Here is a 14,208-nt window from a genome sequence, read left to right on the forward strand (position 1 = left end):
CAAAAATAATCACTTATTATAAATGTACCATAGTGATTTGGGATAAGACAAACAGGCTGTTTGGTAGATGAATTTATGATGTATTCGCTCATTATATCATTGTGGACTGGAAATGATGAACAAGTGGCGCTTGAATATCTCAAGACAGCGACATGGGATTTAATGAAGAGTAAATTAAGTTTTTAAAGTTTCACAGACAGCGTTAATCACTTTTCCACTAGGAATAACATTTAAAAATAAAACAAATTAATTATCTATTTATTCATTCAGACAATGAAAAAGTAATATATATATATATATATATATATATATATATATATATATATATATATATATATTATGTTACAGTTTTTTTGTATAAAATGTATTTTGACAATAAAAAGATGTGAACCCTGGACCACAAAACCATCAATAATGGTAAATATTTTTAAATTTGGATTTTCTACTGTACATCATCTGAAAGCTGAATAAATAAGCTTTCCATTGGTTTGTTATGAAAGTGGAAAATCAAAATATTGAGAAAATCGCCTTTAAAGTTGTCCAAATGAAGTCCTTAGCAATGCATATTACTAATCAAAAATAAAGTTTTGATATATTTATGGCAGGAAATGTACAAGAAATATCTTAATGGAACATGATCTTTACTTAATATTTTGGCATAGAAACATTATAATTTTGACCTGTCCAATGTATTGTTGGTTATTTCTTCAAATACTTGTGTGGCTTATGACTGACTTTGTAATCCAGGTTCAGATATGCATTTTAAAAGTTTTAAATTGCATTTAAAAAAGCACTGGCCAATTGTTTCTCTCAATCCTTTTGCCAAATAGCATTTCTATGAATCAACAAATGTACTTTAGACATTGTAATTTCAATTGTTAATTTAAAATCATTTTTAAACTTTTACATTTCTTGTAAATACATTTTTAAACATGAATTAACTTTAGTTTAAAATGCCTATTTATGTCTATTCATTGTCATTTTGAAACCCATCAATCATTTATCCTTTCATCTTTGAATCAATATCATCATTTTTTCACTGTTTTTTAAGTATCTCTCCAAGATATTAAATTCTGCAGTCAAAACTCACAGATTTGATCAAATTTGTCCAAAACCGAATTACTAAGCTGAGATCTGCCCCTCCATTTAACAGCTATATATTTTTTATATTAAAAATAAACTCATTTGCGTCTTTATTGCTTTTTTAGGAATTTAATTAAAAGAAGTTAATTAAAAATAAGACAAAGCAGACCTGTAAAATAGCAACTTCTAAGCAATAAAATTGAAGACTCATATGTCTTAAAATCAAATATTCTAAGAAAATATCAGTTTAAGACCACTGAGAAGATTCACCCACATTCAATCACCAAAATCAGTATGAAGCACTTAGATTTTCTCTTGGACTTTATTCCCAGTCATATCAAGTCTGATTGCTTCCTCTATATAATTTGTATGCATATTTGAGATGACACATGAAGCACACAGTGACTCGTATACTGCCTCATTCTGTGTCAGTGTTTGATGGTGATGGACTTGACCTCAGTGAAGAAGTGGTACGAGTCTTTTCCCCCCTCTCGACCAATGCCCGAGTTTTTCATGCCACCGAAGGGGAGGTTTAAATCTCTGACCAGCCAGCAGTTGGTCCACACCAACCCAGCCTGCAGTTTCCTAGCAACCCTGTGCACGCGCCCCACATCTCGGGACCACACTGTGGCGGATAAACCATAGCGGACACCATTGGCCCGTGATATAACTTCCTCCTCCTCATCGAAGGGTGTCACACAGGTTACAGGACCAAAAATCTCTTCCTGCATCAATGCGGACGAGTCTTTCACTCCAGAGATGATAGTGGGCAACATGAAGTAGCCACCTGCATTTTGTTGTGGAAGGATAAGTTTGTCCACACCCTCCCCACAATGCACCTTGGCACCTTCTTCCAGCGCCAAAGAAACATAACCTTTAACCTGTAGGAGTTAGCAGGCAATTGAAATGTTTTACATGTCTATCTATTTGTAAACATAGTAATTTCCTTTTATACGAAGATAAAGACTGTATTTTTCATATACATCCACTTTCTAATCTCACACTGTCTGACAGTTAACACTGAAAACGCAGTTTGTTTTATCAAAAGAAACACATCTGTGATTATCATCAGACCTTCTGTAGATGCTCTTTGCTGATGAGCGCTCCATTGTCGTTGGAAAGGTCAGAGGGCGCTCCAGTTTTCCACCGACGAGCCGCCTCCACGAAACGAGCAAGGAATTCTGGGTAAACGCTGCGCTCAACAAAGATTCTGCTGGTGCACAGACAGATCTCTCCCTGAGAGAAGAGAAGAGAAAAAGATGCAAATAAGGTCTTAAGTAAATCTAGCAATTTTCACTGGGTTGCGTAAACTAATTATATACAGACACTGTAAATATTAGCACAGAGGTGATGTGTTTGTGTGTGTGAAGTGAAGGCCTAAGAGAGAGAAAAAGAGAAAGAAAGAGAAAGAGTGTGAGAGAACAATGTACAATGCTGTATTAACAATTGATGTGCTCTGAGCACCACAGTGTGGCAGAAAGCTGAACTACATGTTGTCTTCCCATTCAAAAGTAAGGTTTGAGACCGTACAATATAATAATAACAATTTCATAGTTAAACCAACATGTTGTTAAATTCTGCTAATGGAGACAGGTTATCATCAGTGTTGTTATGGTGAACTAAAACTGAATGATTTTCAAGATCTTTTTTCCCTATAACAAAAAAAAAAAACGGAAATAATTTTTTTTTCTAACTGAAATAAAAGTGAATTATTACAATTACTGAAACAATACATTTCTGCAATCTGATTGGTTAAGCTCTGCATGAGCTAACCTGATTGGAGAAGCTGGATCGTACAGTAGTGCTGATGCACTGCTCCATGTCAGCATCAGCAAATATAATAGCCGGGTTTTTTCCGCCAAGCTCCAGGGAAAGCTTCTTACAGTACGGTGCACTGCGCTCTGTTATAAGTCTTGCTGTAGCTGTGCTCCCTGTAAATGAGATCAACGGCACGTCAGGGTGGGACACCAGGGCATCCCCGGCTCGTGGGCCCGTACCAAAGACAATGTTGATCACTCCAGGTGGAAAGCCTAGAAAAAGGACACACGGATTATACAGAAACATGCACTCAGTTCGGAGGCTATGCAAGATGAAGATGAGTTTATTTCTTGATTAGAACAGATTTGGACAAATTTAGCGTTTTCTCACTTGCTCACCAATGGATTCACTGCAGTGAATGGGTGCCTTCAGTCCAAACAGATTTTCGGACTCTCATTCTGATGGCACCCATTCACTGCAAAGGATCTACTGATGAACAACCAAATTTATACGAATCTGTTCTGATAAAGAAACAAACTCATCAACATCTTGGGTGGCCTGAGAGTGAGTAAATTGAGCAAATTTTCATTTTTGGGTGAAATGTTCCTTTTTAAAATCTGACATAGATAAACACAAATCTCTCACCAGCTTCCTCCAATAGTTGACACATCATCCAGGCAGTGACGGAGGTCATTTCACTGGGTTTCGCCACCACAGTATTGCCTGCAGCAACAGCCGGGGCAATCTTCCAGGTCAGGAGGTACAACGGCAGGTTCCATGGGCTTATGAGACCAGCTATAGGCAGAGAAATTTAACACACATGAAAATGAGTAATGCACTAATGAGAATAATATAGACAGACACATACCCACTCCTACAGGACAGCGTACTGTGTAGTTGAGACAGCCCATGTGATCCATCTGACTGCAGTCATTAGTGTGATGCAGGACAGACGAAGCAAAAAAACGGAAGTTGTACGCTGATCGTGGAATGTCCACATTTCGGGCAAAAGTTATAGTCTTTCCTGGAAAAAAAAAAAGATTTGGAAATGAGTCCATTTAATGCTTTAAGAGACCTCTAAAACAAAATGAATGAAAGTGAATGAAAATGTTCAGTGAAAGAAAGACAGTAGCCTAATACTGACATATCTATCTATCTAGCTAGCAAGCTAGCTGTTAATTAAAAGTTTAAGCTAAAGCCAGATAGACAAGAGCTAGATGACACAATAAAATAAAAGCTCTTCAAATAAAATTAATTCCATTAAAAAAAACCCTGATATGTGTGGCCATTCAGGTTTCTAGATGTTATATAAGCCACTGAAAAACCCCATATCTGTTGACCACAAGAAAAGTACATTGCTGACTCGCAGCATACCTTTGGTCTGTTGTGCACTTTGAACTTATTTAGTGTAATCTGTTTAGTGTGTCCTGTATTACAGTGCAGTTTCTAGAGTTTTACCCTGGTCTTTAGACTCAGCCTGGACAAACTCGTCCAGTTTAGCCTCTATCAGGTCAGCTAGTTTATTCAGTACTTTGGATCTCTCTGCTGGACTCTTTGCGGACCAATCAGGAAAGGCTTCTGTGGCTGCCCTCACTGCAGCATCCACCTATAAGCAGTAGGAAATGGGTTAACCCGCGTGAATTGGGTAGATCTTCCTTTCTACAGGCACTGGCCCATTTTAGGATATGATATTGTTATGTAATGCCATCATTTCAGTATCAAAACTCTTTATTAACTGCATAAAAATGGACTGAAATGGAAAATATATTTTAAAAACTAAGTGAATCTATAATATAACATAGTGCAAAACAGTAATGGACTGTACATCCTACAGCTAAACTCTTTTCTGTTCCACTGACCCAGACAAGTTCATCTGGTGAGAGCTATAATAGTTACTAATTAAACACTGGACCTTGAGCGTCGCCCACCTGATTATGAGCGGTGTTTACTGTGAGAAGAATATGAGAGCAAAGGTACATCACCCTGACTCCGTATCATTACTCTTGCCTTCCTTGGAACTGGTGTCTTTAGCCAAATAATCTTGTGACAAGTTACATATTATTAAAGGTAAAACTTCAATTCTTATTATTTTTTTTACATTACAAAACAATTGAAAATGTTTAACTAGAGAAATACACATTCAGACACATGGACAAGACAGTACATCTATAGCGACACAGAACAGAATTCATAATGCACAACCGACATCTTCAAATATTAGAAAGAAATTGAGAAAAATAAGAAAGAGACCAGGAAAAATCGTACCTCCTCAGATCCACTGTCTGGAACTTTGCAATAAACCTCTCCAGTCGATGGGTTGAAAGAGTCTATTAGCTTGGAACATGGTACAAACTTCCCACCAATATAGTTTTCCAGCACTAGGTATTTGTCTTTTGACATTGTAGAAAAATAAGATTAAAAACCAGTTTTGCAGACAAAAGAAAAACCTGAAATGTTTGCGCACCAGTCAGCACAGGTACAAATGAGCTTTCACCGGACTCTTTTGCAATCTGTTTACTCAAGTAAATGAGAGGTTGCAAAGTAAACTAAATGGCTCCTCCAGCAGATATGACACTCATTAATTCGAGTACTAGTTGGACATTAAAAGACTTTAAAGTGCTGGAGGTTTTGAGATATTGTTTACATTTCTTTGAAAAGGAAATTGTTGTCTCGAGTTGGATATTAAACACCGCTATTTATGACTTTGCAATAAATTTACAATAAATTTGACTAAATAAATCAATACAAAACTAAAATTATACAAGACTAATCCTCAACACATTTAAAGGGATTATTTAGAGACAAACGTGTTTATAATATACTAAAATGCTCATTTGGGCAACTGAAGTGGGTGCTTTTATCCTGTAGTGCGCACAGAAATAACACCCAATGCTGATAATTTATTTGAGGAACACGTTTTGAGGAAGCTTGTTCTGGAAGGAAATGAAAAGCAAAATATGTACAGGTGTGGAGGAGGCCGATAAATGTGTCTCAGTATTAAGAGGTTAGATTGGGACTGTTTGTGTTTCTGTGTTTCTGTGTGCAGAACTTCAGGCCTGAAACTAGAGGAGTAAAGTTTGATGTCAAACTTTAAAACTGGCTTGAGAAAGCCAGGCCATTAAGGTTGAAAACATTTTAATAGCCTTAAGTAGTTCTACAGTTTAAAGTTTTAATGTTTTGAAGGCAATGTAAGAGATAAACAGACAGACAGACAAACGTGAACTTACACGGCTATATTTGTGGGTTTGGAAATGTTTTGGCTGCTTAACCTTGTAAAGTTGAAATGTCGTTATATGTATTTTTTTCTTAATGCACTACAATATGCTGTGTCTAGCCTGTTGCTAGAATGTTTCTAGCAAGATTAACATGTTACTAGCATGGTTAAGTTACTATAATGATTCTATCATTATTAGCATGTTACTAGCATGATTCTAGCATGATTAGCAAGGTACTAACGTGTTAGCATGGTTAGCAGCAAGTTAACAGCATTATTTATAGCATTATTAGCATGTTACTAACGGGTTGCTAGCATGTTTCTAACACGATTGGCATGATTATAGATTGATTAGCATTTTGCTAGAATTATTCTAACATGATTAACGCCATATAAGCATGTTGTTAGCATGATGCTAGCATATTCCTAGCATGATTAGCACATAACTAGCATGGTGATAGCATTCTATTGGCATGATAGCAAGTTAGCAAAGGACGAGTTATGAATGAATGAAACGCCTTTGTCCATGTTCACTCAGTGTCGAATTGCTCATCTTTAAGAGCAAGATTTTGGTTCCTTAAAATATTTATATATTAAATTATCTCAAACTGAACTCTTTTGAGGACATGTGCAACACCGGTAACGCTACTGTATTGTGACTAGTAAATGATTCGACAACAATTTACTTTTGTCAGTAGACTAGTTTTTCAAAATACTGTATTTTTTCCAGTAACAAGCTACCTTTCCATAAAGTATTGGAGTAACACAACGAAGTAGCTTCGCAGGAGGAAATTACACAAACGCCAGATTCGAGTGATTCTTTAAATGAACCGATTAACAAAAAAAAGATGAAATCCCTGTACAAAACTCTCTGTGTGGATTTTCAGATCTTTTTATAGCAACATATTAAGTTACATGCTGATATTCAATGTTATGTTTGACTTATGCAATTATTTGTATACAATAGTTATACAAATTATAATTCCTAATAGTTTTTGTTGAAAAAACTAGCTTCTCTGCAAGAAAAATTGCTTTGATGAAATTATATCATTAAAAATATAGCAATGACAAAAAATGTAGGTACAGAAATTTACTGACTTAAATTATGAGTAAATAGTTTGAAAATTAAGTGACTTATTTTAGGCTAATAGCAACCAGGTCTCCAACAGAAACTGCAGACATGTGATTAACATTTTAATCGAAGAGAGACAGGCCACACTTAAACCAAGATGGCTGGTGGATGTCTGCCATTTTCTTACTTTGCAGAAGATGGTACTGTTGGCAGAAATCCAATCACACTTAATTTCACACTCACTTCATCTGACTCAGGTTCTCAATGCAGCACTAGGCCTCAATTTCAATTTCATGAGATAACTCTTCACTGAGAGACAGATGAAAGGGTCTCTTGAGAAAAATTTGTCAATTTAAAGTTTTGAGTGAGATATTACACCAATTCTGAACAGGGAACTTCGAACAAGCTTCCACAATATTGACAACAGGAGAGTGAATGCAAATAATCAATGTGTAAGAATCCGAATATGGAAAGACAAAAAAAAAAACCTTTGTATATACATCATGTCAATGAGAAGCTTAATTAAAATATTTTATCATTTTATATAACTTTAATGTTTCATGAAGCAGCATTAGAACATGAAAGTTTTATGGAGAAGAGCAGAGAGTGAGACTTTGCTCATTCCGAATCAAAAGACCCAGAGAAAAAGTGGGTGGATGTTGAGATTTCATTTCTCAAGAAAAGATATAAACCACCATTCTAAGGAAAAACAACACCGATAATGAGAATTAACAAGAAAAGAAAAAAAAACTTACTGAAAACTTTGACTTACTGTCAAAGTGCTATTGAATACAGTGATGGAGAAAATTAAAGGAAGGAAACGATCATTAGGCAACTATTTTGGATGATTTAAAACGAGGATCAAAGAGAACAATGAGCTGAAATTAGAGAAAGACAGCATTAAAAAGTTGCTATTTTCAAAAATGTTCTTTGTGGGTAATTCAGAAAACTCTTTGAAGCTTTCAAAGCAGAGCTAATGTCAGAATCTCTTGAGACTGTGATTACTGCACTTGTAATTGACCTAACTCTGCAGCACAGAGCACATACATATAATAACCCAATGCTCAGTCGAGAAGTCGTTTGTTACATTGCAGCAAGTCCAGTGCTATAAAACTAAAAGGTCAAATCCCCCAGTTTTCACTTTTGATTGTAATTCTTCTTATTAAATACGATCTTTTGTGTTGGATAAGGTCCAAGCACCTTATTTATCTTCAATTTCAGTATATTTACTTTGTGCCTACCAGTGGAAACATACTACTAATTACTCAGCATATTTTTCTCTACAACCAAGAGGCAGAGACGCATTGATTAAACCGAGCTTCACTGAATCAATGTGTCGTCATCTTCAAATCTTTATCTATTCTGAACAAGCTGCATTCATGAAATCATTTGATTATCAGGCCGTGAAGTGGAAAATTACAGCAGCACATTCTCACATAAGAAAACAACTTATTAGCTACATCTGTTAGCTTTTGAGCACATATAATGAGCATCTGTCGGAGTGAGCACTTTCTGGAATAAGTGGCAAATTACATGATTTGCATAACTCACATTATACTGCAATAGTAAAGTGTGTTCACAAAACATCAATGCACTGGGATTCATGTCATTCAGCATCAAGCCAAAAGGTGGTGAACGCCGAATCAAGAATTCATGAAAATTATAAGGATGAAAACAATCAGCTTGCAGGCAGGAAAAAAACATACATTCCTGTCCAGAGAATAATTGACACTTTTGTAAATGTTGAGCAGGGTCATAAAGTATAAAGCTAATTTCAACAGAATAAAAAATTTAAAATGATAATTGCAACTTTCTATCTCTGAGTTTATCTCTCATAGATTGTGGACAATGTTTCTCGTAATTCTAGGGAAAAAAATCTGAATTGTGAGATATACTGTATACTCAAAAATGTGAAATATAAACTGCTCATTTTTTCATTTCACTCACAATTCTGACTTTTTCTCTCAATTCTGAGTTTACATCTTCCAATTCTGTTTGCTTATTAGTTTTTTTCCACCATGGAATAAAAAAATAAATAAAAGTTGACTGCAACTTTTTATCTCACTTCCGATATTTAATTATGTGGTGGAAACAGGCTTCCATGATAAAATCAACAAACACTTTCCAAAATGGAAAAATAAAAGTAAGACTGAATAAATACTATGTATATATTTACGGGCCCAACAATACACACACACTCGGGTTTTCCACAGTGATCAATATATTTCTTTATTTTTCTGATGTAGAAGATTTTCCCCAATTGAACAACTTCAGCTTCGATACACCCAAACAAAACATTCTTTAAATTAAAACCCCTTAATAATCAAGTCAAAAACAGATGAGTAGGAGTCAAGTCCGTTAGGTCCTTAAAGTGATTACTGTTAGATTATAGACATGCGGATGAGTTTCTCCACAGAATATCCATTTGGCCACTGGTTCTCAATCCTTCGGTTTTCTCATTAACGATCAGGAAAAGACTGAGTAGCAGCATTGGAAGGGCAGGTTTCATTCACACTGTCCCGCTCGCTCACACGAGAAACTGATGGAGGAGATGAGAGCAGCCAGCTGTGTTGCTTAATCTATTTTCCCTTTCACAAATGTACACATCCTTAACTAATTTAACATTAACTAACCTTTAAAACCTTCCATTTGAACCAAAACTAAATCATGTGTCCATCATGTGCTGCCATCTTGTAGTCAAAAATGATGCACTTTACAATAATCTAAATAAAACGTTAAATAATAAAACATGAGTTCAGTTTATGATGCAATGAACGAATGGAAGCAAACCAAAGTAAATTACAGGTAAATGTTCTCTGAGTGTTTTAGGAGGGTTTAAGTTTAAATTTATGATAAATTATAACACAGATCAACTGTATACTGCAAGTTGAGGGGCGGGACAAACTGCAGTCTCTCTCAAACACACACACACACACACACACACACACACATATTCACACTCATTCCAGGGCCTTTAATAAGGTGAAATGTGAACTGTAGCTAGATGTTGCCTTGCAGGCATCTGTGTGTATTCACTTTATGCTTGTGTTACTGTAGCTCTGAGGGGGAATTGCACTTCTTTATAGAGGTTTCTGGAGGATCCAGTTCCGACTGGTTCTTACTCTTTGATCTAGAACAGTATAAACATTAGCAGTATTAACAGGCAACACGTTCTCATGATGCAATATCAAAAAAAGCTGATTAATACAAAACAGGAATGTGTTTCGTGATTAAAGGTGGATGTGTACTGCCTTTTACCTCAGTGACAACCCCAGCAGCAATGGTGGAGCCCACATATCTCAGCATGAACCGCCCCAGTTCTTTATAGTCCTTATAGAGCTCCAGAGCCACAGGCCTGTGTGTCTGAATCTCCACCACAGCATTCTGTCCTTTACTCAAACACCTGCAAGACAGTCATACACCTTCAACCACAAACTGACAGATTCTTCAGCATTAATAAACAATTCCCCCAAAGATGATATCAGGAAGTTTTAATAGGGATCACAAACTTGGAAAATGGGGAAAAGATTTATCTTAGGTAGTTTTTATTTATTTTTATCCATACTAAAAATTTTTATAAATAATATTTAAGTGTTTATTAACTATGATTTAGCTTAGGGATAGAAATTTTGTGCTTTTGATATTTTATAGGGTTTTTAAAAACTTTTTTTCTGCTTCAGTTATTAATTTATTTAGTTATTTATTAATAATACTAGTTCTTCAAAGTTTTTGAATTCAATTGTTTTCATGTAATATTTACATTTGATTTTACCTCAGCTATATTTTATTACCAACATCTATTTTTAATAGTTTTATTTTGCATTAATAATAACTATATAATATAACTAACTATAATGTGCACAAATATGACTCCATATCATTCATTCGCTTACTTTGGTTTCTTCTTGAGAACTTCTCCACTGCTCTTGTGTAATACACTCACTAACTTCCTAATAGTGGCTGGTTCGCTTACAGTCTGATAATGTAACAGTACCTGACAATCAAACACACAAAACAAGTAAATGTTATAATAAATAAATAAATAATAAATACAGTAGAAGTCTAAACCGAGAGAAGGCATTTTCTTACGGGGAAGCCTTGCGTGACAGGAAGTTCTATATTAAATAGGAGAATTCTTGCTCGGAATCTTGTACAGGCTCTGATGGGCTCTTTGGGATCACAGAATATACATCCAACACTAGAAAGAGAAGAGAGAGTGACGAGAAAACATCATACATGATTCCAGAATCAACAGTGTCCAGAATTTTTCACACAGAATGTTTCTTTGCACACTCACTTTATTTTGATGATGTCCATGCCAGTTACAGTTAGACTGACGTGATCACCAGCAGCCGCCCAGTCTAAAGCTTCATCATGGAGAGTGATCCCTAGAGACAGACAGATGCATCAATTCAGAAACATTTATGAAATGATAATAATGGCCATAATTTGTGGCAATCAGGGCTAGGCTTACACTACCATTACACTACCATTCAAAAGTCTGAGGCTGGTAAAATCTTTTAAAGAAGTCTTCTATAATCACCTAGGCTTCATTAATTTTATTATATATATATATATATATATATATATATATATTTATAATCATGGTTTTCTATTTTAATACCATTTAATATGTAATTTATTAATGTAATGGCAGTACTAAAAAAGTATTAAAATTACTGACCCGTATATTTTCAATATATTCATGATGTATATGAAATTATTTTGCTGGCAAAACAAAATTCTGCAATATCATAACTACCACAATAATATTAATAATACATTTTCTGGTTTCATTACACTAGTTTTGCAATCTCTTCTTGTCTCAGTAGGACAGACATAAAAGTCAGTAATAGTCAGAAGAGTTAATAGTTTGAATATTATTGTGAATCAACTGATAACTAATGCAATGTTTTGTCAAAAATATAAAAATAAATGTTTTAGTGTTTTAGTCTTAATTTTTCATATTTATACGTTTCATTACAACACCAGAAGAGGGCACTGTTGCATGTCCTCTTAAAGCATTGCCAGTCTCTCCAAGCTGATAAAGCTGCTGTGCATTTACCTTTAACTGTGCAGGTCTCATTAGGAGGCATGGCCAGAACTTTATCGCCTGTCTGAATGAAGCCAGCCTCGATCTTCCCCGTCACACAGAACCCAGAGCCCTGATCTGAAAACAGGGAGGCTGTTTAGGTGATCATAAAGGAAAAAGTATTTTCTTAACTGGCTATAAAGAAAGTAAAAGTATTGGGTTGTTTCTCTTTTAGATTTTTTAAATATGGGGTTGTTTCTCTTTTAGACAGAATCCACCTTGATATGTGCATGATTAGATTTGGTACACTTTGCTTTCACGGTGGTTTCAATGCTGACCTTTGAAGACGTCTGAGACACAAAGCCTGAAGGGCTTCTCCACTGACCTCTGGGGTGGTTTAAACGCATCTGCAGATAGACAGTGAGAAAGAGATGAGGAAAGATGCAGTAGTCTGAAGGTTTTCTGTTTGCCTCATCAGGTTTTGATGAGTCAAACTAAAACTGCTGAGGATTCTCACAAGTCAGCCGACAATCAATTCACGGCATCATGACACAAGAACTTCTGTGAAAATCATCACAGCAGAGGATTCTACTCTTACACACACCTCTGTTAATGAACACAGAAGCGCTCATTCAAACATTTAAATGTGGCACATTAGCAAGGAGGATTTCTTTTTTGCAACTTAAGGGGGTCATATGATGTAGCTAAAATAACTTTATTTGGTGTATTTGGTGTAATGAAATGTGTTTATATGTGATTTAGGATTAAAAAATAATCTCCACATAATGAACATTATTCTCCTCTATGCCCCGTCTTTCTGAAACGCGACGATTTTTACAAAGCTCATCATTTTGAAAAACAAGGTGTGCTGATTAGCCTGCTATCCAGTGCGTTGTGATTGGCCGAATTCCTCAAGCGTGTGATGGAAATGTTATGCCCCTTAACAAACTGTGATGCCGTTTCCTAGCACAACCAGACAAAAACATTCATTTTTTTATTTAACCATTACAAACGAGGCATTTGTTGCATCCAGTATGGATTATAATGACTCACACTGTCTTTTTTGCAATGCATTGCATATTGCACTGCGTAAAAATAAAACCATATCTGCAACTGATCGGAAATACAACAAACAAAAAGCACTACTCTACACTGCTTAAAACTTGCGTTTGAATCATCAGTGGCAAATTATTTAAATATGTAAACATACTTACAGGCTGTGAGTCAGAACAGCCGGCAGATCAGGAAACAGTCCTTCATAAAATACATTGCTAACATCTGAACATATGGGTTGAACTGTTCTGGAACAGTGTTGTAAATACAACTTAACGGCCTTCCAAAGAGCCACGGCGGCCTCGAGTGAACGGCGGTGGCCGGGACTCCATAGAGCAAAGTTGATGCATTTTCTCAGTGACCAGCATGGATCAGCTCTAGGCATGTTTAATAACGAAACACAGCTATTCCACAACATGGTGGCAACGGCAACAGCGAGAATAAAAGTTGCACCTTCTTTCTCTGTGTGAACATTTGGGTGGCGTTATACAAATCTTCCCACATCGTGACATAGATATGTGGGGGCGTGTTAGAACAAGACATTTTTGGAGGGCATGGACGAGTCTTAACTTTTATAAAAAATATCTCTTTGGATTTGAGACTTTAGTCTTTGCAACTTTACAGATCTTCTTTATGCATCAAAAGCTTGTTACACTCCAAAGAGAAAGGAAAAACTGAAATCGCATCATGTGACCCCTTTAGAAAAAAAAAAAACCTTTGGTAATTTATTTGCATAAGAATTGGAGGGAAAACACACTAATGCATAAATAACCCTTTCAGATGTCTAAATTTGGTCAATTTAGTCACAGTCGCACATTCTGCAGACCATTTGACCATTATCTACTCTCCCTCATTTTGCACAAAAGAAAGGATTTTCCCACCTGAAAACAGAAAAATATCTCAAGATGTCAAAGTTCCTCTTTTGCAAATTGCTCTTTTTTTAAATAATAAAATAACATTATATTGTATTTTTTGTTACATTATATTTATGTGCAT

The 14,208-nt window shown here is 35.6% G+C and overlaps 2 protein-coding genes across 3 annotated transcripts in view; both read right to left on the minus strand.

The window, feature by feature from the left end:
- Positions 1–339: 339 nt before the first annotated feature.
- aldh8a1 (aldehyde dehydrogenase 8 family, member A1) lies at positions 340–5,371 on the minus strand. Its single transcript, XM_052594609.1, has 7 exons — positions 5,107–5,371; positions 4,300–4,447; positions 3,710–3,865; positions 3,487–3,636; positions 2,857–3,113; positions 2,158–2,319; positions 340–1,964 (listed from the first exon to the last, which is right to left on the minus strand). The coding sequence occupies exons 1-7, from the start codon at positions 5,239–5,241 to the stop codon at positions 1,512–1,514; spliced, it is 1,461 nt and encodes a 486-aa protein (XP_052450569.1). The 5' UTR covers positions 5,242–5,371; the 3' UTR covers positions 340–1,511.
- Positions 5,372–9,330: 3,959 nt separating this feature from the next.
- The window catches only part of hbs1l (HBS1-like translational GTPase), a 29,568-nt gene continuing 24,690 nt past the window's right edge, over positions 9,331–14,208 (minus strand). For both annotated transcript variants that reach the window (XM_052594588.1, XM_052594590.1), the window contains 7 exons: positions 12,498–12,566; positions 12,193–12,297; positions 11,425–11,515; positions 11,217–11,325; positions 11,021–11,121; positions 10,386–10,530; positions 9,331–10,257 (listed from right to left, as the gene is read on the minus strand). In XM_052594588.1, the coding sequence (XP_052450548.1) occupies positions 10,246–10,257; positions 10,386–10,530; positions 11,021–11,121; positions 11,217–11,325; positions 11,425–11,515; positions 12,193–12,297; positions 12,498–12,566 (632 nt within the window). In that variant the 3' untranslated portion in view covers positions 9,331–10,245. The remainder of the gene's footprint in view (positions 10,258–10,385; positions 10,531–11,020; positions 11,122–11,216; positions 11,326–11,424; positions 11,516–12,192; positions 12,298–12,497; positions 12,567–14,208) is intronic.

This window comes from Carassius gibelio, chromosome B23 (assembly GCF_023724105.1).
Source record: "Carassius gibelio isolate Cgi1373 ecotype wild population from Czech Republic chromosome B23, carGib1.2-hapl.c, whole genome shotgun sequence".
Taxonomy (NCBI): domain Eukaryota; kingdom Metazoa; phylum Chordata; class Actinopteri; order Cypriniformes; family Cyprinidae; genus Carassius; species Carassius gibelio.